This window comes from Somniosus microcephalus, chromosome 8 (genome assembly GCF_052327205.1).
Source record: "Somniosus microcephalus isolate GS21.2 chromosome 8, FLI_Smic_1.0, whole genome shotgun sequence".
NCBI classification, from domain to species: Eukaryota; Metazoa; Chordata; class Chondrichthyes; order Squaliformes; family Somniosidae; genus Somniosus; species Somniosus microcephalus.
In genome coordinates this window covers 28,938,066-28,959,658 of record NC_140994.1, presented here as the reverse complement: position 1 = coordinate 28,959,658, position 21,593 = coordinate 28,938,066, and the positions used below count along the sequence as shown (strand labels likewise).

Below are 21,593 nucleotides of genomic sequence, written 5' to 3'. Positions count from 1 at the left end.
CCCACCCGATTCCCACTCCCAGTTAAAATCAGGCCTTAAAAGTATCTAGAGAATTCAGCATGAAACTGATCAGTACAACTGTTGGAAAATGCATAGAATTAATACAAATGGGTTTTAGCAAATATGCTTTAAGCATTCCAGCCACTTGATCACCATAAGCAGAGACACTAAAAGAGTTTCCATGTACTTTTATGATATTAGTTAATTAATTTCAAATTCTATAGTTGCTGGACTGGACATCCTTCTAAGTATAAGGCCTCCAAATAAATTGTTCAACTCTCATTTAAGTGATTTAATTAATTCTTCCTCATTGTAAAAATGTACATATTTATTTATCGTTTGCAATAGAATTGAATCACTTTTATGAATGTGATATCATCACAAGAATGCATGCAAGCAGATTTACATTATTTTATGGTACATCTTGGATCAAATCGATGAAATATAGGAATGTAGATGTTTCATATATGTAAAAATCATTTATTTATTCCAAGATAATATTTTATTTTGCAGCTTTACATTTTGTGGAACTGGGGGTGTTGGCGAAGATGTTCTGCAAACTGTTTTGCCTTGCTCAAATTCTTGAAAATTATTTCATGATCTTGTAATGTGGCCATATAGAAATAAATAAAACTGGTAGCACACTTTGAATTGTAGTTTGTTTTATGTTTCTCAACACACAACAACCACAGAACAATTGTCACCCAATAGGCAGGTATTCACCCAGTTAAAACAGCAATAATAATCTTATCTGATTTAAGGAAGGAATTATTCTCATTTACGCAGCTGTATATAGATGATGCCATCATATGCAGAAGGTTCAGATGTGATCATAATTGGTAATGATAACATGAAAACAATAGCAAAGAATTAAGTCAACTAGACTAGATCCCTTTGAGTGCCATCAATCTTTATTATATTCATCAGACATACTCTCATTTTTAACATATCACAGTGGAAACACTACAGATTGCCAGAAAGGTAAACCAAATAAAATTCTTGAGTATATTAATTGGTTGTTTCACTTGGATAGTGCCCCAAGCTGATCCACACTTAAGGCATTGCAGTTTTCCATACTCCCAAATGGACACTGCTAGATATATTAGAAGAGATCATGAGCGGAGTGCTTTGATGGAGTGAGCCTTTGGCTTAGTGGTAGCATTCCTGCCTCTGAGTCAGAAAGTGCAAGGTTCAAACTCCTACTCCAGATCGTCCCAGCAAGTGTGAAACTGGAGCTCTGTCTCTGAATTCTGCGGGTTGGTTTTGTCTGGTGTGTGGGTGTGGGAGCCTCATTGTAGGGGTTGTGGGAGCCTGTAAACCCCCTCCCCCCCCCCCCCCCCGCCATGAAGCCACAGAAGGAGTGTCCACATCGCAAACGTGTCTGTCATACTGTTAATCAGCCTTCGCATCCTTCCACTACTTCACTCTGTTATCCGAGGGAAGAGTGACAATAACAGCTTGCTTTGATTTTTGTCAAAGTGAAATATTTCCAATGATGGCAAAATTGTGTTCCACCACATTTGATGGTCACAGGAAGGAATGAAAAAATGACATTAAAAAAGAAAATGAGCATTTATGGATGGGCCTAAAGTCAAATAAGGTAATGTAGGAAAGCAATAAATAGGAGTCCGCGAGAACATTGAATAGATCACATAGACTTGCATCAGACCAATCTCATGAATTATTGTGGAACTATACATTAAATATATAGCAAAGTGTGCTCTAGAGATTTTCAAATAAAAATTAAAAAAAAGGATATTCCAATAATTTAATTTTTGTGCTCATAAATTTGTAATTGATTTTCCCCCTTCACTTTAACACCATTTTCTTTATTCATTTATGTGCACCTTTAGTTTAAAAATCTGTTTTTGAATGTAAGCGATTCTGTAACTCTTCAGCGTTCCCAGTTTTTAGACTATAAATATTGCTAAAATTCACATCAAATCTTCTGAAAATTAAGACAGCACAGTGCCATCTGGTGCATTAAACATCAAAAAAATACTGTAACTGCTGATAGAGTACCACCGGTGTTAGTCTGCCAGAGAGACATTTTCATTTAAAATAACAAAGCATGTAGAAACACAACAGTTTACAGATAACTTTGGCTGGAAAAACGAATAAATTGCGCAACTGTTTCTGATCTGTCAGCCATGAAAACAATACACAGAGGGCATTGCTTTCAGAAATCTCAGGAAAGCACTTGAACACACAGGCAGTTTGTTATGGGACTAATGGTGAGGGCTGATGCAGCTGGATTCATATCACTTGGAAGCGAGGGTTGCAGGTTGAATTACAACACACAGTATCTTTTATGTGCGATGCATCACAGAATTCTCAGACTATTAGGCATCTTTGGGCTTCATGCACAGTTGTGCAAGTAATCATTTTAACAAAAACAATTCCCCACATCCTTTGAGAACTTTGACAGTGGCAAACCAAATGCAATTAATTTAGAAAGGCCCAATGTTGATTTATTTTCACAGAATCACAGAAACCCCACAGTGCAGATAGAGGCCATTTCGGCCCATCGAGCCTGCACCGACACATATCCCACCCGATCCCCGTAACCCCTACACCAACACATATCCCACCCTATCCCCGTAACCCCACGTATTTAATCCCCCTAACACTAAGGGTCAATTTATCATAGCCAATCAACCTAACCCGCACATCTTTGGACTGTGGGAGGAAACCGGAGCACCCGGAGGAAACCCACGCAAACACGGGGAGAATGTGTAAACTCCACACAGACAGTCACCCGAGGCCGGATTCGAACCCGGGTCCCTGGTGCTGTGAGGCAACAGTGCTAACCACTATGCCACTGTGCTGCCATTCTGTGCTCCCTCAGTGGACATATGACACAGAAAAAATCATAATTTTATAGTAATGATGTGATTGAATTGCCAGGAACAGAAGTATTACTAAGATTAAAGTTATACTACTAAACAATTTCAAATAAAAGTCCAAAGTTTTTTTTAAAATTCTTCTGCTCTACCTGTTGTTCCTTATTTTTCCATACCCTATTTTCTATACGTGGAATCATAGAATCTTACAGCACAGAAAGAGGCCATTCGGCCTGTCATGCCTGGGCCGCCTCTTTGAAAGAGCTGTCCCATTTAGTCCCACACCCCAGCTTTCCCCCCATAACCCTGCAAGTTAGTCCTCTTCAGGAACTTGTCCAATTGCCTTTTGAAAGTTCCAATGGAATCGGATTCCGCCGCCCTTTCAGGTCGTGTGTTCCAGATCTTAACAACCCTCATTTCCCCTTTAGCTCTTTCACTAATTATTTTAAATCTGTGACCTCTGGTTACCGACCCACTTGCCAGAGGAAACAGTTCCTCCCTACTTGCTCTATTAAAAGCCCTCATATATTTGAATACCTCTCATCAGGTCATTCCTTAACCTTCTGTGCTCTAAGGAGAACAATCCCAGCTTCTCCAATCTCTCCACATAACTAAAGTCCCTCATCCCTGGTATCATCCTGGTAAACCTCCTCTATACCCTCTCCAAGGCCTCGACATCCTTCCTAAAGTGTGGTGCCCAGAATTGTACACAATACTCTAGCTGAGGCCTAACCAATGATTTGTAAAGGTTTAGCATGACTTCCTTGTTTTTATATTCAATGCCCCTATTTACAAAGCCAAATATCCCATAAGCTTTCTTAACCGCCTTATTAACTTGCCCTGCAACCTTAAAAGATTTGTGAATATGCACTCCCAGGTCCCTCTGCTCTTGCATCCCCTTCAAAATAGTACCATTTAGATTATACTGCCTCTCCATGTTGTTCCTCCCAAAGTGCATTACTTCACACTTAGCCGCATTAAATTGTATCTGCCATGTGTCTGCCCATGTCACCAGTCTGTCTATGTCCTCCTGAAGTCTGCTACTATCCTGCTCTCTATTAACAACGTTGCAAAGTTTTGTATCATCTGCAAACTTCTAAATTGTACTTCCTATAACCAAGTCCAGGTCATTTATATATAAGAAAAGCAATGGTCATAATAACGAGCCCTGGGGGGACCCCACTGAATACTTCTGTCCAGTCAGAAAATCATCCATTCACCACCACTCTCTGCCTCCTATCCCATAGCCAATTACGTACCCAAGTTATCACCTTCCCTTTAATGTCATGTGCTTCTATGTTCTGAATAAGTGTGTTATGTGGTACTTTATCAAATGCCTTTTGTAAGTCCATAGATACATCTACTGCACCACCTTCATCGATGCTCTCTGTTATTTCATCAAAGAACTCAATCAGGTTAGTCAGACATGATTTGCCTTTAACAAATCCATGCTGACAGTCCTCTGGCACAACTCCCATATCCAGGGAGGATTGAAAGGTTGTGGTCAGAGCTTCTGCTATCGCCATCTTAGCTTCCCTCAGCAACCTAGGATGCATCCTATCTGGACCGGATGACTTGTTATCTTTGAGTGATGCCAACCTATTTTTCACCTCCTTTCTATCTATTTTTATCCTATCCAATATCTCTACTCCACCTCCTCTACTGCGACATTAACTTCATCCTCTTCTGTTGTGAAGACAGATGAAAAGTACTCATTCAGTACCTCAGTCATGCTCTCTGCCTCCATAAGAAGATTTCCTTTTTGTTCCTAATTGGCCCCTTCTTCTTCTTCTTCTTCTTCTCCACCATTCCTTTAACTGTCCTTTTACTTTTCATATCATAGAATCATAGAATGGTACACCACAGAAGAAGGCCATTTAGCCCATCGTGCCTGTGCCTGCTCTTTTTAGAGCTGTCCAATTAGTCCCACTCCCCTGTTCTTTCCCCATAGCCCTGCAATTTTTTTCCCTTCAAGGATTTATCCAATTCCCTTTTGAAAGTTACTATTGAATCTGCTTCCATCCGTTTTCAGGCACTGCATTCCAGATCACAACAACTCGCTGTGTAAAAAAAAAAAAAATCCTCACGTTACCGCTGGTTCTTTTGCCAATCAATTTAAATCTGTGTCCACTGGTTACCTACCCTTCTGACACTGGAAACAGTTTCTCCATATTTACTCTATCAAAATTGTTCATGATTTTGAACACCTCTATCAAATCTCCTCTTAACCTTCTCCTGCTCTAAGGAGAACAAACCCACTTCTCCAGTCTCTCCACATAACTGAAGTATTTCATCCCTGGTACCATTCTAAGTAAGTATCTTACCCTCTCTAAGGACTTAACATCCTTCCTAAAGTGTGGTGCCCAGAATTGAACACAATACTCCAGCTGGGCTTAACCAGTGTTTTATAAAGGTTTAGCATAACCTCCTTGCTTTTGTATTCTATTCCTCTATTAATAAAGCCAAGGATCCCGTATACCTCTTTAAGAGCCTTCTCAACTTGTCCTGACACCTTCAAAGATGTGTGCCCTCTCTGTTCCTGCACCCTCTGTAAAATTGTACCATTTAGTTTATATGGCTTCTTCTCATTCTTCCTACCAAAATGTATCACTTCACACTTCTCTGCGTTAAATTGCGTCTGCCATATGTCTGCCCATTTCATCAGGCTGTCTATGTCCTCCTGAAGTCTGTAACTATCCTCCTCACTGTTTACTACATTTCTAAGTTTCATGTCACCTGCAAACTTTGAAATTATGCCTTGTATACCCAAGTCCAGATCATTAATATAAATCAAAAAGAGCAGTGCTCCTAATATGTTTGTAAAAGATTTCTGTTTCCCTTTTATGTTACCTGCTAATCTTTTCTCATATTCTCTCTTTGCTCTTCTTATATCCTTTTTCAATTTCCCCCTGCACTCCCTGTATTTTGCCTGTTTGCCGAATGTATTCTGTACCTGACATTTGTCATAAACCTCCTTTTTCTGTTTTATTTTATCTTCTATTTCCTTTGCCATCCAGGGAGCTCTAGCTATGGATGCTCCATCTTTCTTCCTTATGGGAATATGCTTGGTTGGTATCTGAACTATCTCTGCCTTGAAGGCCTGCCATTGCTCATTTACTGTTTTCCTGGTCAATCTTTGTTTCCAGTCCACCTGTGCTAGATCCCTTCACAAATCACTAAAATTGGCTCTCTTCCAGTTGGGTATTTTCACCTTTGAGTTTTCTTTGTCTTTTTGCATAACGACTTTAAAGCTAATTATATTGGCCCAGAAATTCGGGTCGGAGGCTTCCCGCGGGTGCAAGCCTCCGACCTGCACTTACCTAGCGCACCGGTCGTTGAGCTGTGGGCCCCCGTGGGATTCCGATCCTGGGCCTCCTCCAACTGCCGGCGCGCAGTGCTTGCGTATCCCAGGGGCGCAGTTAGTTCAAAGCGTCCCCTGGGATCACGTGGGCCATGGGGAGCCAATGGTAGCAGGGAATGCTTCATTCATAAATTTGACAGGAAGAACTGTCAAACCTATAAATACTATAAGCCCCAAAACATAACTAAAACTTCAAATAATTTTTTTTTAAATCACATTTTTAAAGTAACTATAAATTACATGAAGTAACTATTTTAAACAATAATTTAAATTTTTGAAAAAATTAATTACATTTTCTAACGGGGCTAAAAATAAACTTACCTTTCTTTAAAGTATTTAAAAATAATAAACCTGTGGAAAAAATGTTTTAATTTTAATTAATTCACCACTTACCTTGTTAAAAGCAGGCCTTGCGCTTGCTTTTTAAAAGTGTAACTGTTGGAGACTTACCCTCCAAAAAACCCTGCAAAAAAAACATAAGTTCAATGCGCATGCGTTGCCTCTCCAGCGCACGCGTTCCACCTGTCAACCCCTTCTTTCAAGGGAACGGAAGTTCCGGTTTCCCGCGCATGCACAGTGCATGCATGAAACCAGCACTTTCGTTGGGCCTATGTGTGAGTACCCAGTGCGTACTCATGCGTGGGGACCCGAATTTCTGGGCCACTATTACCCAGATGTTACCCCAATGAACCACCCTCCACGTGCCCTACTTCATTCACCAGAACTCAATCCAACACTGCTTCCTTCCTTGTTGGGCTAGAAACATAGGCCCGTATTTTCTGATCAGAGGCTTCCTGCGTGTGGAGGCCTCTGATCTGGAAAATATCTATGGACTTACCTGAGGGCTCCCGAGGTACGTATATTTCCGTTCCTGGGCCTCTCCAACTCGAAATACGCAGGGCTCACGTATCCCAGGGGTGCATGCGGTTCGCAAGTCTCCCTGGGATCACGTGGGCCATGGGGAGCCAATAGGAGAAGGGGGAATCTCCCTTCATACACTTGACAGATAGACCTGTCAAATATATGAATGGAGATCACCCCAAAAACACTGTAAAACATTAAATATATTTTTTAAATCACATTTTTAAACTGAGTTTAAATTACAATAAATTATATATTTTAAACAAAAATTAAATTTTTTGAAAAAAATAATTAAAGTTTTTTACAGGGCTAAACATAAACTTACCGTTTTTTAGAAGTATTTTTAAATGATAAATGAGTGAAAAAATTTTATTTTTTAAAACTTTTTTTCAACTCTTATGCTGGTAAAAGCTTACGCTGGTAAAAGCTTTTACCAGGCGTAAGATTTCTAAGGGTTTTCTGCGGGCGGAGGTTCTCCAGAAAGCGGAACTATCTGCCCGCAGAGGCCCTTCTCCGGGGCAGGCGTCCAATCTGTCAAGAGCATTCTTGACAGATCGGAAATGCCGGTTTTCAGCGCATGTGCTTTGCATGGCTGAAACTGGCATTTCCGATGTCCCTACGGGTGTTTACACAGCACGTACCCACCCGTAGGGATCGGAATATCCGGCCCACTCTGATTAAGGAAGTTCTCCTGTACACATTTTAGGAATTCTACACCCTCCTTGCTCTTTACATTGTTTTTTCCCCCCAGTCTACATGACTGTATTTTTTCCTTCCCCCCCCACCCATCACGATTATTTTCTGCCCATTTTTCTGACTTTTATTCTCACAGTTGTTGTTGTATTAGGGTAACTGAAGTCCCCTTCTAATACTGCTCTTTTTTTTAACATTTTTATGAAATTTGCCTACAGATTTGCTCTTCTCAGCAATGTATCAACTCTTTTCCTGTACCTTACCTCTAACCAGATAGATTCAGTCTTTGAACCTCTAGTATACCTGTGGTGTATGTAACCGTTCCACCTTTAAGAGAACTATTTTAAGAGATGCACTACTTTATCTTGGCTGCTGTATACTGTAATACCGGTGGTGACCACACCGGTATATAAGTGCTGTGTAATGATTTATTGGGCAGTTCAGCCTGACCTTCGACTAGTAAAGACCTGTTGAATTTATTCTTGTGGTCTGTGTGCAGTGATTCTTATTAACAATAACTAGAACACACAGACTTAACAGTGGCGACGATGACGATCTTACCCTGCGGCAGAGATATATCCAAGGCAGTTTAACGGGCGTCGAGAAGAGGCATCTGCCCTCATCATCCTGCTGAGAAAAGACTCGGGTCTGAAGAGCAAGGAAGAATCCTGACATGAAGCCTTCCATCAGCAACAGGCAGTGATCATCCCTTCTACCACGGTGGTGGGTAAGCCGATCAGCGACGAGCAGCAAGTCGGCCACGTTGGCTGTGAAGTAGGGGAGGGGAAAAACGGAGGATATAAGGGCGGAGAACTCGACCACGGCCGGGGAAAAGAGCCGGACAGAAGTCGGGGCCAGAGGCGCTGAGACTGGGGCAGCGTAAGGCACGGGAGCCACGGTGAATGCAAACGCAGCCGGTGTAAAAGACCGGGCTGCAAGCGGGCTGGGAGACGCAACAGCGTCGAGAGAGAGCTCGACCGCGACCGGGGAAAAAGGCCGGGCAGCTACCGAGGCCGCGAGGTGCGGGAGAAAATAATTTAAATTTTTTTAAAAAACCGCGGAGAACTCAGCCGCAGCCGGGGGAAAGGACCGGACTGCAAGAGGGGCTAGGAGGCACGATTTGAGAACCGCTGGGGAGGGCGAACGCAGCAATACGGCAATCGCCATTACAGCCAGCGGGGGAGAAAGGCAAACGCGGGAAGCTGCCATTTTCGTAGGCGGGGGAAGAAGACAAGCGCGGGAAACCACCATTTTGAAAAAAAAAAAGAAAAATTTCTTTTTGTTTCTCAAGAAGATGGCGAGGATGCCTAAGCGTGGTAACATCAACGATTTCGATGCCGATGTTGAAGATTGGGCCACGTATGTAGAACGCATAGAGATTTATTGTAAGGCAAATAAAATATCAGATGAAGATAAAGCACTAACCTTACTAAACTCAATGGGTGCGAAGACATATGGGCTATTGAAGCATCTTCTATCACCAGCTAAACCGGCGGATCAGGCTTTCGCTAATATTGTTGCTGTCCTGAGAAATCATTTGAAACCCACACCGCTGATGTTAGCGGAACGATTTAAATTTTATGCGAGAACGCAACTGAAAGAGGAAAGCAACGCGGAGTATTTAATTGAACTGCGTAAGCTAGCGAAATACTGTCAGTTTGGGGAAAGACTGACAGAGGCACTGAGAGACAAATTCGTGTGTGGATTGTCGAAAGAAGGAACACAAAAGCGGCTGCTTGAAGAGAATGATCTTACACTTGATAAGGCTGTCGCTATTGCAGCATCGCACGAAGCCACAGCGAGAGGCACTGCGGAAATGCAGCTGAAGGCAGCGGTACTCAGCGTAGATCAAATGGCTTTGGGTACAGCGAAATGTTATCGTTGTGGAAAGACAACACACGATCAGAACCAATGCTGGTTTAAAAATCAGGAATGTAGAAAATGTGGCAAGCTTGGTCACATAGCTAAAGTATGCCGGTCAGGAAAGAAGACCAGCAACAAAAAGTCACCGCAGGAAAAGTGCAGAAAGGTACATAAGGTGGCTGAGAAGAGTTCGGATGAACAGAATTCGGATTCAGACTCCAACAGCAAGGAACTGGGTAGTCTGAGAATTCACAATGTGAGTAAGGAAGCTGACCTACAAACTATCTGGGTCACACTTCAGATAGCAGGAGTCCAAGTGAAGATGGAATTGGACACCGGATCGGCGTTGACGGTCATGAATAAGCAAGATTACAAAAGGTTATTCACACATATTCCCCTACGGGATACGGAGATAGTATTGCAGACATACACGGGGCAAAGAGTATACCCCAACGGAAAGATAAAAGTCAAGGTGGTACACAAGGGCAAAGAACACCAAGGAATGGACTTATATGTACTACCTGAGGGAGGTCCACCACTTCTGGGACGGGAGTGGATCAGGAAAATAAATATGGACTGGCACTCCCTAAAAACAATAACGGTAGATTCCGGAAAAAAAGATGTCAAACCTGAACGATTGTCCAGAATATTGGATGAGGCTAAAGAGGTGTTCCAACAGGGACTGGGAACACTGAGAGGCATTACGGCAAAAATCAAGATTGCAGAACATGCAAACCCAAAATTTTTCAAAGCCAGACCGGTACCTTATGCGATACGACCTGCTGTGGAAGCTGAGCTGGAAGGGCTAGAACGTTCAGGAGTACTGTCTAAGGTGGACTGGAGTGAGTGGGCCACGCCCATTGTTCCCGTCATGAAGCGTTCATCGAGTAACAAGCCAGGGGAACCGGGGAAGGTCCGCATCTGTGGAGACTTCAAGATCACGGTTAATCCGGTGCTTCACACGGTGCAATATCCGCTTCCGCGGATTGAGGATATCTTTGCTTCATTGTCTGGCGGGAAACACTTCACCAAGATAGACCTGGCGCAAGCGTACTTACAGATGGAAGTTGAGGAAGAGTCGCGCCAGTATCTCACAATCAACACGCACAGAGGCTTGTATCGATATAATAGACTGGTTTTTGGAGTGGCTTCGGCTCCAGCAATTTGGCAGAGGGCCATGGAGCAGGTATTACAGGGAATTCCAAGCACTCAATGTTACTTGGACGATATCCTGATTACAGGAGATGACGATGAGGAACACCTTGCAAATTTGAAACTGGTGCTCACCAGATTGAAGGAATATGGACTTCGAGTTAATCGCCAGAAATGTGAGTTCTTTCAGAAACGGATCTCGTACTGTGGTCATGTCATTGACCAGGAGGGGCTGCACAAGTCACCTGACAAGATCGAAGCTGTTGTGAAGGCTCCCGCTCCGGAAAATGTATCCCAGTTGAGGTCGTTCCTAGGGTTGATTAACTATTACCATAAGTTTCTGCCAAATCTATCCACGGTGCTGCACCCGCTGAACGCTCTTTTGCAGAAAGAAGTACCATGGAAGTGGAGCGAGGACTGTAAGAAGGCCTTTCGCAAAAGCAAGGCATTGATCACCTCAGAGGAAGTGTTGGCTCACTTCAACCCAACGCTACCTATTCGTTTAGCTTGTGATGCTTCTCCTTATGGTATTGGAGCAGTACTCTCACACAAGTTGCCAAATGGCTTGGAAAGGCCAGTCGCATTTGCATCCAGATCATTGACCTCCGCTGAGCGCAACTATGCTCAGATAGATAGGGAGGCTCTCAGCCTTGTGTGGGGAGTAAAGAAGTTTAATCATTACCTGCAGGGCCAGAAGTTTACACTGCTGACAGACCACCAGCCGTTGGTATCCATTTTTAACCCTAAGAAGGGTGTTTCGGTGATGACAGCACAGAGGCTCCAGAGATGGTCCCTTTTCCTAGGGGCACATCAATATCAGATAGAATTCAAAGGTACAAAGCAGCATGGTAATGCTGATGGGCTGTCACGCCTGCCACTACCTACTGAGGAGGAGGCACCGACGGTTGACCCGGTGGAGTTATTTCACTCGACCATCATCGAATGTTTACCTGTCACCAATGCAAATATTGAAAGGGAGACTAGGAATGACCCGACACTGTCCCGGGTCTACGAATTGACAGTAAAGGGATGGCCAGCCCATGGTGATCCACTGTTACCGGCATTCTCAGCAAGACGAGAACAGCTGTCCATCTGTCAGGGAACATTGATGTATGGAACAAGGGTGATTATCCCTCCTAAGTTAAGAGAGAGAGTTCTAAAAGAACTACATGAAGGTCATCTGGGGGGAGTCAAGATGAAAAGCCTTGCTAGGGCTTATGTGTGGTGGCCGGGTATCGACCAACAGATAGAGGATCTGACGAAAAGCTGCTCAGGGTGCCAAAAAGTCCAAAATGCACCTCCAATTGCACCGCTGCATCCATGGGAATGGCCTTCAACCCCATGGCAACGTGTACATATTGACTTTGCTGGTCCATTCATGGACTCCATGTTTTTAATTGCGGTGGACGCACATTCTAAATGGCCAGAAGTGATTAAAATGACTACCACTACCTCGGAGAAGACGATCGCGGTGCTAAGAACGATATTTGCAAGAAATGGATTGCCAGAGCAAATATGTTCAGTCAACGGACCACAGTTCGTGTCAGAGGAATTCCAGAAATTCCTGAAGAAGAATGGGGTGAAACATTATACCTCTGCCCCATATCATCCAGCTACGAATGGGCTGGCCGAGAGGTTTGTACAGACGTTCAAAAAGGCAATAAAGGCCATGAGTGAAGATCAGATTCTACTGCAACACAAGGTGGACAATTTCCTACTGGCATATCGAAACGCCACCCATGCAACAACAAACCAAAGTCCTGCCATGATGTTCTATAACAGGAGGTTGCGGTCCAGGTTGGACTTGTTAAAACCAAATGTGCGGAGGGAAGTCGAAAACAAACAGTTCCAGCATATCAATAACAAGCCCACTCGGAGTTTTGAAATAGGACAACCGGTGTTAGCCAGGGACTATAAAAACGAGAAATGGCAATCTGGAACAATTCGGGCCAGACAAGAACCCCTGATGTACACGGTAGATGTTGGTGAAAACGTAATGCGACGTCATGCTGACCAACTGGTGGGATCGAGAACAAGGGTCGAGCCCATGGTTACGACAGAGACAACCGTGGAGGAAGTTAGTGAACCTGAAGCATCTACCTCAGAAGTGAATATACCTGATGATGATGTCCTATCCATAGGGGATCAACTAGATGAGTCACCCCAGCAACGAGAACCAGAGACCCCTGAAAGGCATTATCCGTCTCGGATCAGGAGGCCTCCTCAGAGACTGAATCTGTAAACTGTTTTTACATGAAGTTGTGTATATATGTTATTATGTTATGTTAAATGGGGAATATATACTGTTAAGCTAAAAAGGGAGGATTGTGGTGTATGTAACCGTTCCACCTTTAACAGAACTATTTTAAGAGATGCACTACTTTATCTTGGCTGCTGTATACTGTAATACCGGTGGTGACCACACCGGTATATAAGTGCCGTGTAATGATTTATTGGGCAGTTCAGCCTGACCTTCGACTAGTAAAGACCTGTTGAATTTATTCTTGTGGCCTGTGTGCAGTGATTCTTATTAGCAATAAATAGAACACACAGACTTAACAATACCGTCCCACTGTAGAACTGTAATACTATCCTTGATCAATACTGCCACACTCCCTCTTTTCTTTTTTTCCTTCCCTACCCCTCCTGAATACATTGTAGCCAGGAATGTTTAGTTCCCATTCCTGCCCATGTTTAAGCCAGGTCTCTGTTATAGCCACTATATCATTACCCCATGTGGCAACTTGTGCCTGTAGCTCACCAACCTTATTTGTAACACACCTCGCATTAACACACATGCATTCCAACACCATGCTAATCGGCTTTGTTTTTTCCTCCATCTAATTCCTGCTCTTTCTACACTATTCTTTATTCTGTTGCTGTTTTCCCCTCCTAGTTTTCTATGCACCTTGCCTCTCCTCTCTGCTGCTACTTCCTGGTTCCCCTCCCCCTGCTAATACTTGCTATTTAATTTTTATTTTACCTTGCTAATTATCATCTAATAATAAACTATTGTAAATTTTGTTATGCAATTACCCATCGCCCTTATAATTATTTTGATGTTATATAAGAATCTTCTGTGATCTTCCCTCCATCTCATTGTTCTGTGGGAGGGAGTGCTACACCAAGTGCTGCCCTGACTGGTATTTTTTCCTTCCCCACCCCCTATCCACGATTATCTTTTGGCCATTTTTCTCTGACTTTTATTCTCTCACAGGCTTGAGGTTCACTCGTCTGCCTCAAACACTTGTTCCCTCATGTTAGTCTGATCCTTTGGAGTCCTGATAGTTGTGTCTAATTACATCCCCAGTGTAAATTCTCTGACTAGCTGATCTGTTCCCAACCAAATCTGCCGGTATCAGGCTTGAATAGGTTTCTTCTGCTTCAGCTCCGCTCTGTGCTTGCTGAGGCTCACACCTTAATGCCTCTTGCTTTAGTTTATATGATCTCTCGACATTACTGTATTTAGCTTAACCTCGCCTTATGAGCTTGACAGTTATGCAATTTCCTCACACTCATTATTGTTGCAGTATTGATATTCTGTACATAATATGATGTTACTATTTTTTATTATATTTTTCTTTATTTGTGTTTCTGCTGGTTTCTCCCCGCTTGTATTTTGCAGCTGCTGCTACACAACCTGTCTTTCCATTGCCCTGCTACTAACGATCAACCTGGGAGCTGTGTCAATAAAGTTTGGTTCCTGAAAACCAGTTTCAAAAGGTCAGTTTTTTTAAACTGATCAGGAAACTGAACATTGTAATTTGATCTGACCACATCACTGAAATGACCAGGTCAGACGGTGGCTTAAGGGTCCAGTATGGCAGGAGGCGCGCACATATTCCATGATGGAAGTGTGTCAACCACCACATCGGATTGGGCTCCTCCATAGGCGTCCAGAGGGTGCAACAGAAGTATTAAAAACCTCATTAAAATGTTTAAATAAGAGCCCCCATACACCATCAGTCCCGCAATCCTTATCACCACCATCCTTACTACCACCATCCAATTGCCTTCCTTCAGTCCAGCCTTGTGGATCTTGCCCTCACTTCACTAGAAATATTAACATCAACACGAAATGCAGACTAAAAATCTAACAACTCATTTCCATCTGTGTATAATATTTAACAGGAATAATTAAGAATCAACCTTGTGAAATCCCTTAGTGCCTGTTTTGTGTGCTCGTTTACCTATCCTAGTGCTCCTACAAAGTGTTACCCAAGTGACTACAGCTTGGGAGGTGGAAGGCTACTGAGCTTCCATTGAGGACACTTCAGATGGCTGTGGTGGGCGACCTCGAGCAGTTCTGGGTCTTAAAGGCCTGGCTGCAGACTGCACCATTTGGGAATGGGCTGGGGCAGTCTGGCCCAGTTGACTGTGTGGCACTAACAAAGGTACTGGTTGAGTGGGTGGCGGGGGAGCAGGCGTGTTGTCATCCTGAGAGAGGACAGCAGGTGCTTCTCCCAAGGAACCAAGGCCACACTCCTGGGACTGCACCTCCGCATTCCTATGTCTCTGTGTAGGAGTGATGTGATGCTCTGGAAGCTCCTCTCAACACTGGCCCTCGGAACTAAGATGGCAGCCATTGGAGCTTCCATGGTAGCAGTATGAACTGCCGGAGAAGTTGTCAGAGCTGTCAGCAGAGGCTCCATCATGGTGTGTGCCACTCTTAATGGATCTGACCACTCACTCCATGTTGAACAGAATGGTCTCCATGCTCTGTGCGAAGCCCCAACACAAGTTGGAGCTAGGCTCCTCCATGTTCTGAGCCATTGCGTTCAAGCTGGCTGGCAGGCTGCCCAGAGCACCTAGCATTTCCTGGTGTATGTCCATCAACGTTCTTCTATAGCTTGGGCCCTCAACGTCCATATCTGAGTCCTCTACAGCAGAGCTGGTATGTGATCTTGCTCTCCGGTGAGCTAAAACTTGTGGCGCCCTAGCTCCTGCACACCTGCAGCTGGTGATTCACCACATGTAGACCCCGCCTCTAACTTACCCTCTTAAGTACCTATGGTGCCAGTCTCTGAGATGGTGCTTTCTAGGGTCAGATCAACTGGCACTACATCTTTAGGAAGGCTGGCCCCCTCTTCCTGAAGTTGCAGAGGGTATCCCACATTCTCAGCACCTGAAATGAAAGAGAGGGACAAGCGTTAGCTTGTGGTGTGGAGGGAGAGCAAAGAGAGAGGAGTAGTTGGTGAAAGCAGCTGTAGTTGGTTATACAGAGTGTTTAGGGAAAGATAGAAAAAAGATGAGTAAGAGAGGATAAGGTGTGAAGAAACCCTGGGTGACGTCTCCTCCAATGTTCCCACTCGCCCCAGTATGACTCTCCCCCTGTCTGTGATGGCCTGCACGTTATCTTCCCCAGGAGAGAGGATGTGCAAGTGGGCTCGGCCTCCTCTGGTCATGGCCTCCTGCTGCAAGTTGTGCACAACCTTTTCCTGCAATAAAGACAGAAGTGTATTAGCGACATCCTTGTGAGGTGTTTAGAGAGTGTGCCTGTCATGGCAGAATAGTTTGTATGTTGTGTGCAAGATGTGAGGCGTGGGGAAGTGAGGGTTGTAAAAGTGGTGAGAGTAGGAAGTGCAGAGTGTATGAATAGAAGGAGAAGGAGAAGGAGATGGGGTGACGTGTAGTGTAGTGATTGCAGGAGAGTGGAGGGGAGTATTGTGAGTAGTGAGGCTGCAGGTGTGAGGAGAGAGTAGTTGAGCTGAGAGGTAAGATTCTTACCTTGACAACTATGGTGAGGTCATTGAACATCTTTTGGCATTGCAACCATGTCTGGGATCTAAGCTCCTGGCATTAACCTCCTCAGCAAAAGTGTTGCCCCTGGGAGAAACAGGATCTCCCTCCTCCTGTCCACCATCTGGACCAGGGCCTCCAACGCTGCGTCAGAGAACCTGGGTACCCTCTCTGAACTTCTTTCAGCCACTGCTCCACTTGCACAGTTTCCCTGCTGACTGCAGCTAGAGTGCACCTCCCCTTTGAGAGGTGCTGACTGCCTTTGAGTGGTGTCAGTGAAGCCCAATTTCCCACCCCCAAACAAGTGCTCAGCCAATGGTAGTGCTGGCTGTGCGTCTGAATCATGATAATGAGCTGCCAGCATCAATTTCACATGGTTCCTGCAATGGTTTTCGGGCATGTTTAGATAGGCCTTAGATGCTTAGATATGGTGGTGCAATGAATTATAATATGTGGGTTTGAAAATTTAGTTCCTTGGATGTGGTGGTGTAGTGGATAATAATAACTGGGCTTGAGGAAGTAACATATAGGGTGGATAAAGGGGAACCAGTGGACGTAGTGTATTTAGACTTCCAAAAGGCATTTGACAAGGTGCCACACAAAAGATTATTGCTTAAGATAAAAAATCACGGGATTGGGGGTAATATTCTGGCATGGATAGAGGATTGGCTATCTAACAGAAGGCAGAGAGTTGGGATAAATAGTTCATTCTCAGACTGGCAATCAGTAACTAGTGGTGTTCCGCAGGGGTCAGTGCTGGGTCCCCAACTCTTTACAATCTATATTAATGATTTGGAGGAGGGGACCGAGTGTAACATATCAAAGTTTGCAGATGATACTAAGATGGGAGGGAAAGTAGTGAGTGAGGAGGACATAAAAAACCTGCAAGGGGACATAGACAGGCTAAGTAAGTGGGCAGAGATTTGGCAGATGGAATACAATACTGGAAAGTGTGAGGTTATGCACTTTGGCAGGAAAAATCGTAGAGCAAGTTATTATCTTAATGGCAAGAAACTGGAAAGTACTGAAGTACAAAGAGATCTGGGGGTCCTGGTGCACGAAACTCAAAAGGTTAGTATGCAGGTGCAGCAAGTGATTAAGAAGGCCAATGGAATGTTGGCTTTCATTGCTAGGGAGATAGAATATAAAAATAGGGAGGTATTGCTTCAGTTGTACAAGGTATTGGTGAGACCGCACCTGGAATACTGCGTACAGTTTTGGTGTCCATACTTAAGAAAGGACATACTTGCTCTCGAGTCAGTACAAAGAAGGTTCACTCGGTTAATCCTGGGGATGAGGGGATGGACATATGAGGAGAGGTTGAGTAGATTGGGACTCTACTTATTGGAGTTCAGAAGAATGAGAGGCGATCTTATTGAAACATATAAGATTGTGAAGGGGTTGGATCGGGTGGATGCGGGGAGGATGTTCCCGATGATGGGTGAAACTAGAACTAGGGGGCATAGTCTTAGAATAAGGGGCTGCTCTTTCAAAACTGAGATGAGGAGGAATTACTCCGGCATCTCCACACCATGGCTACTATTCACTCAGAGGGTGGTAGGTCCATGGAATATGCTGCCCCAAAAAGCTGTAGAAGCTACATCATTACATAAATTTAAAACAGAGATAGACAGTTTCCTAGAAGTAAAGGGAATTAAGGGTTACGGGGAACGGGCAGGAATTTGGACATGAGTCTAGGTTCGGATCGGTCATGGCCCTGTGGGTAGCGGAGCGGGCCCAGGGGCCGTGTAGCCTGATCCTGCTCCTATTTCGTGTGTCTAATTCTGTTAGATTCAGGAGATGGTTCTGTGATAGTAGATTGGCGGTTAGGATCAGATCAGCCATGATCTTATTGAATGGCGGAGCAGGCTCGAGGGGCCGATTGGCCTACTCCTGCTCCTATTTCTTATGTTCTTATGAATCCACCCAGATAAGAGGAGAATCTTCAAAATGTTGACAATCTCATTCCAGATCCTAGTGGATTACAAAACTACCCATAACTCAATACAAATTGACCAATCCTGCTTTGACTGATTATATAGAAAATTAGTGTGGGAAATGGAAATGTCACACTGCTGCTGGAGGAGGTGCTTTTGTGGGGCTGAAGTTAAGCCAGAGTGCTGATACAATGTCGTCTCCATCTCACCCATGCTATACCTGACATGATCGTGCATGATGTCATGTTCTCTTCCCAATGGTGACATCGATCTCTTGATGAACACAAAATAATTTTGAACATTAAGTACACAATGCATATTAAAGAATTCAAAAAACAAGCTTATTGCAACACACTTCCCAACAGATGTTTGAAATCCTTGCTGGCAATAGTATTTTTTTTAAGCGATTAGGCAAGAAGACTGAGTACTGGTAATAATTTAAACATTAACTGAGATAGAGAAAGGACCTTCAGTTATACTTAGCTGACAGCTAAGCAGCTACATATATTTATTTTTAGGACTTCAAACTATTATTCATATGGGTATGTCACTCATGAAACATGAACGTCGTGATAAAATTTGTCAGTACTTAAAAGGTTTAAAGTTTAGCGTCTCTGCATTTCCATCTTTTATATTTGATTAGCTTTCATCATAACCAAAAAGATTGGAAATTAAAAAAAATTGTATCCTTGTAAAACTGCACATTTGCATGTCAGAACACATAAATTACTTTGTTCAATTTTGTGTCTCCAATATCCATTGCTCTCTTATGTTTGTGACATCCCACACTTCATTATCAATGACCTCACCTGTAGTGTATGTACTTTGCAGAAGGAACTATATTCTGCAGCCCCTGTATACTGCAGTACCAGTAGTGACCACCCCTGTATATAAGCCTGTGTAGTAACTTTTGCATAGTAGTTCCAGTTTGTCTCCACTCAGTAAAGACCTGTTATAACCAACTCCTGCAGTCCGTGTCTCAATTACACACGGACATAATACTGGCGACGAGCAGATCCGAACTTACCTACAGTCTGCACCACCTCATGGGGATCCATCCCTGAAGCGAAGTTATCAGAGGTCGAGGCCAGAAGGAATAAAAAATAAATAAAAAATAAACGAACAGAAGAAATGGGCGTCGACCGTGGGCATCCGCCTCTGATTCATCGGAGTTGAAGATTTGTAGGAGAGGCTGTCGAGAGCAGGGCTTGGTTATCCTGTCGATGGTGTGTCAGCTAATCGGGCTGGTGGTGTATTGATTTGTATGTGGGTTCAATGACGACACATTCATGAAAGAGAATGTCTTTTAATCTAAAGTCTGTTCAACTCTGTTAATAGCATTACAGGAGACACCATCTTAGAGGTCCTTCTAAAACGAAACCAAAACTAAACTCTGCCTCTGTCACATGCCCTCTGCTGGTCAGGCATAAATAATCAATCAGGCAAATATGCTGGTAAGGCATCATAATCAAACAGGCAAATACCATCACTATTTGCTGATATCATTACATCTCCCTTTCTTAAAACAAAAGTATTTTACTTTTATCTAACAACATGTTTTCTTTGTATTACTCTGCATTTTAACTGTAACACTTAATGAACTTACATTATCATGATCAAGGTTTCTTAACCTTGTTTTGTGTGTTCACATGAAATATGTAAATACCTAGAACTTGAAGAAAGAATAAGATAACATTACTTCCTTCTATAACAATAGTCCTTAAATTTGCTCAATGAGTCTCTCAGGAGGCTTCACATGTCTTGAGGATTTTCTGATTGATTGTCCTTGAATCTGAGTTGTTGCCTCAGATGATTGTTTCTCAGCTGTGTGATCAGGTTGTTCAACAGTATCAGTCTTTTGACCTGCTGTGTGATCAGGTTGTTCAACAGTATCAGTCTTTTGACTTGCTGTGGCTGGTCCCATGAGAAGATCCCGACGATTTCTTCTCAGAACAGCACCCTCATCTGTCTGAATGGTGTATGATCTTGGTTGAACTTCACTCAGGACAGTTCCCTTCTGAGTCCATATGTTTGTTTTGTCTTTGAACCTTACTTGGTCACCAGTGTGGAGTTCAGGTAGGTTTTGTGTTCCTCTGTCATAGTAGTACTTTTGCTTTTCTTTCTGTTGTTCTTTGAACTTCCTCGCTTTCTCCCCTCTTTTGTTTTCAGGAGGTTCTCCGGTATGGGTAGGTTTGACCTTAGCAGACGTCCCATAAGGAGTTGGGCTGGTGACATACCACACTCGAGCGGCGTTGTGCGGTATACAAGCATGCTCTGGTAGAAGTCAGTTCCACTGTCTTTTGCCTTGTACATCAGTCTTTTCACTGTCTGGACCGATTTTTCCACTAGTCCATTGGACTGTGGAAAGTGAGGACTTGACGTTGTGTGGACAAAGTCCCACTCTTTGGCAAAGTGTCGGAAACTTGCATTGTAAAACTGGGGTCCGTTGTCTGTGAAGACCTCGCTTGCCACGCCATGTCTGGAGAATATGGCTTTCATACATGTTATCACAGCATCTGCAGTGGTGGTGTACAGCCTACCAACCTCTGGATACAGGGAGTAATAGTCTGTGACTACAAGATAGTCCTTCCCTTGACATACGAATAGGTCAGCGCCTACCTTCTGGTAAGGTCTGTCTGGCGCTGGGTGTGGCTTTAGTGGTTCTACTGGATTGCTTGCTCGATATTTCAGGCATATTGTGCAGTTTGACACCTCATTTGTCACATCTTGGTTGATTCGTGGCCAGTACATCACCTCTCGTGCTCTTTTCTTACACTTTTCGATTCCCAGATGTCCTCCATGGATCCTTTTTAGCATCTCTTTTCTCAGACTCTTTGGGATAACTATTTTACTTCCTTTGTAGATGATGTCTTCGACCACTGACAGTTCCGCCCTGCAGTTCCAGTACTCTGCCATGTCAGGTGAGCAGTCTTGCTTCATATTGGGCCATCCATCCAAGATGCTTTTCCTCAGTCGTCTCATTGTTTCATCTTTGTTTGTGTGGTAAACCACTTTTATCGTTCACTATCGTTACACTATAGTTATCACTGTTATATCGTTATCACTGTTCACACTGTTGTATCACTATACGAGGTCGCCTCTTGTCACGCTGTTATACCTGGGCTGACCACTGCTGACTCCGCC

At 43.6% G+C, this 21,593-nt stretch overlaps 1 protein-coding gene across 1 annotated transcript in view; it reads left to right on the top strand.

The window, feature by feature from the left end:
• Positions 1-651, top strand: part of LOC147113404 (pancreatic lipase-related protein 2-like) — a 39,754-nt gene extending 39,103 nt beyond the window's left edge. Inside the window, exon 12 of the mRNA XM_085994415.1 lies at positions 514-651. Within this exon, the coding sequence (XP_085850541.1) occupies positions 514-586 (73 nt within the window). The 3' untranslated portion in view covers positions 587-651. The remainder of the gene's footprint in view (positions 1-513) is intronic.
• The last annotated feature ends 20,942 nt before the right edge of the window (positions 652-21,593 follow it).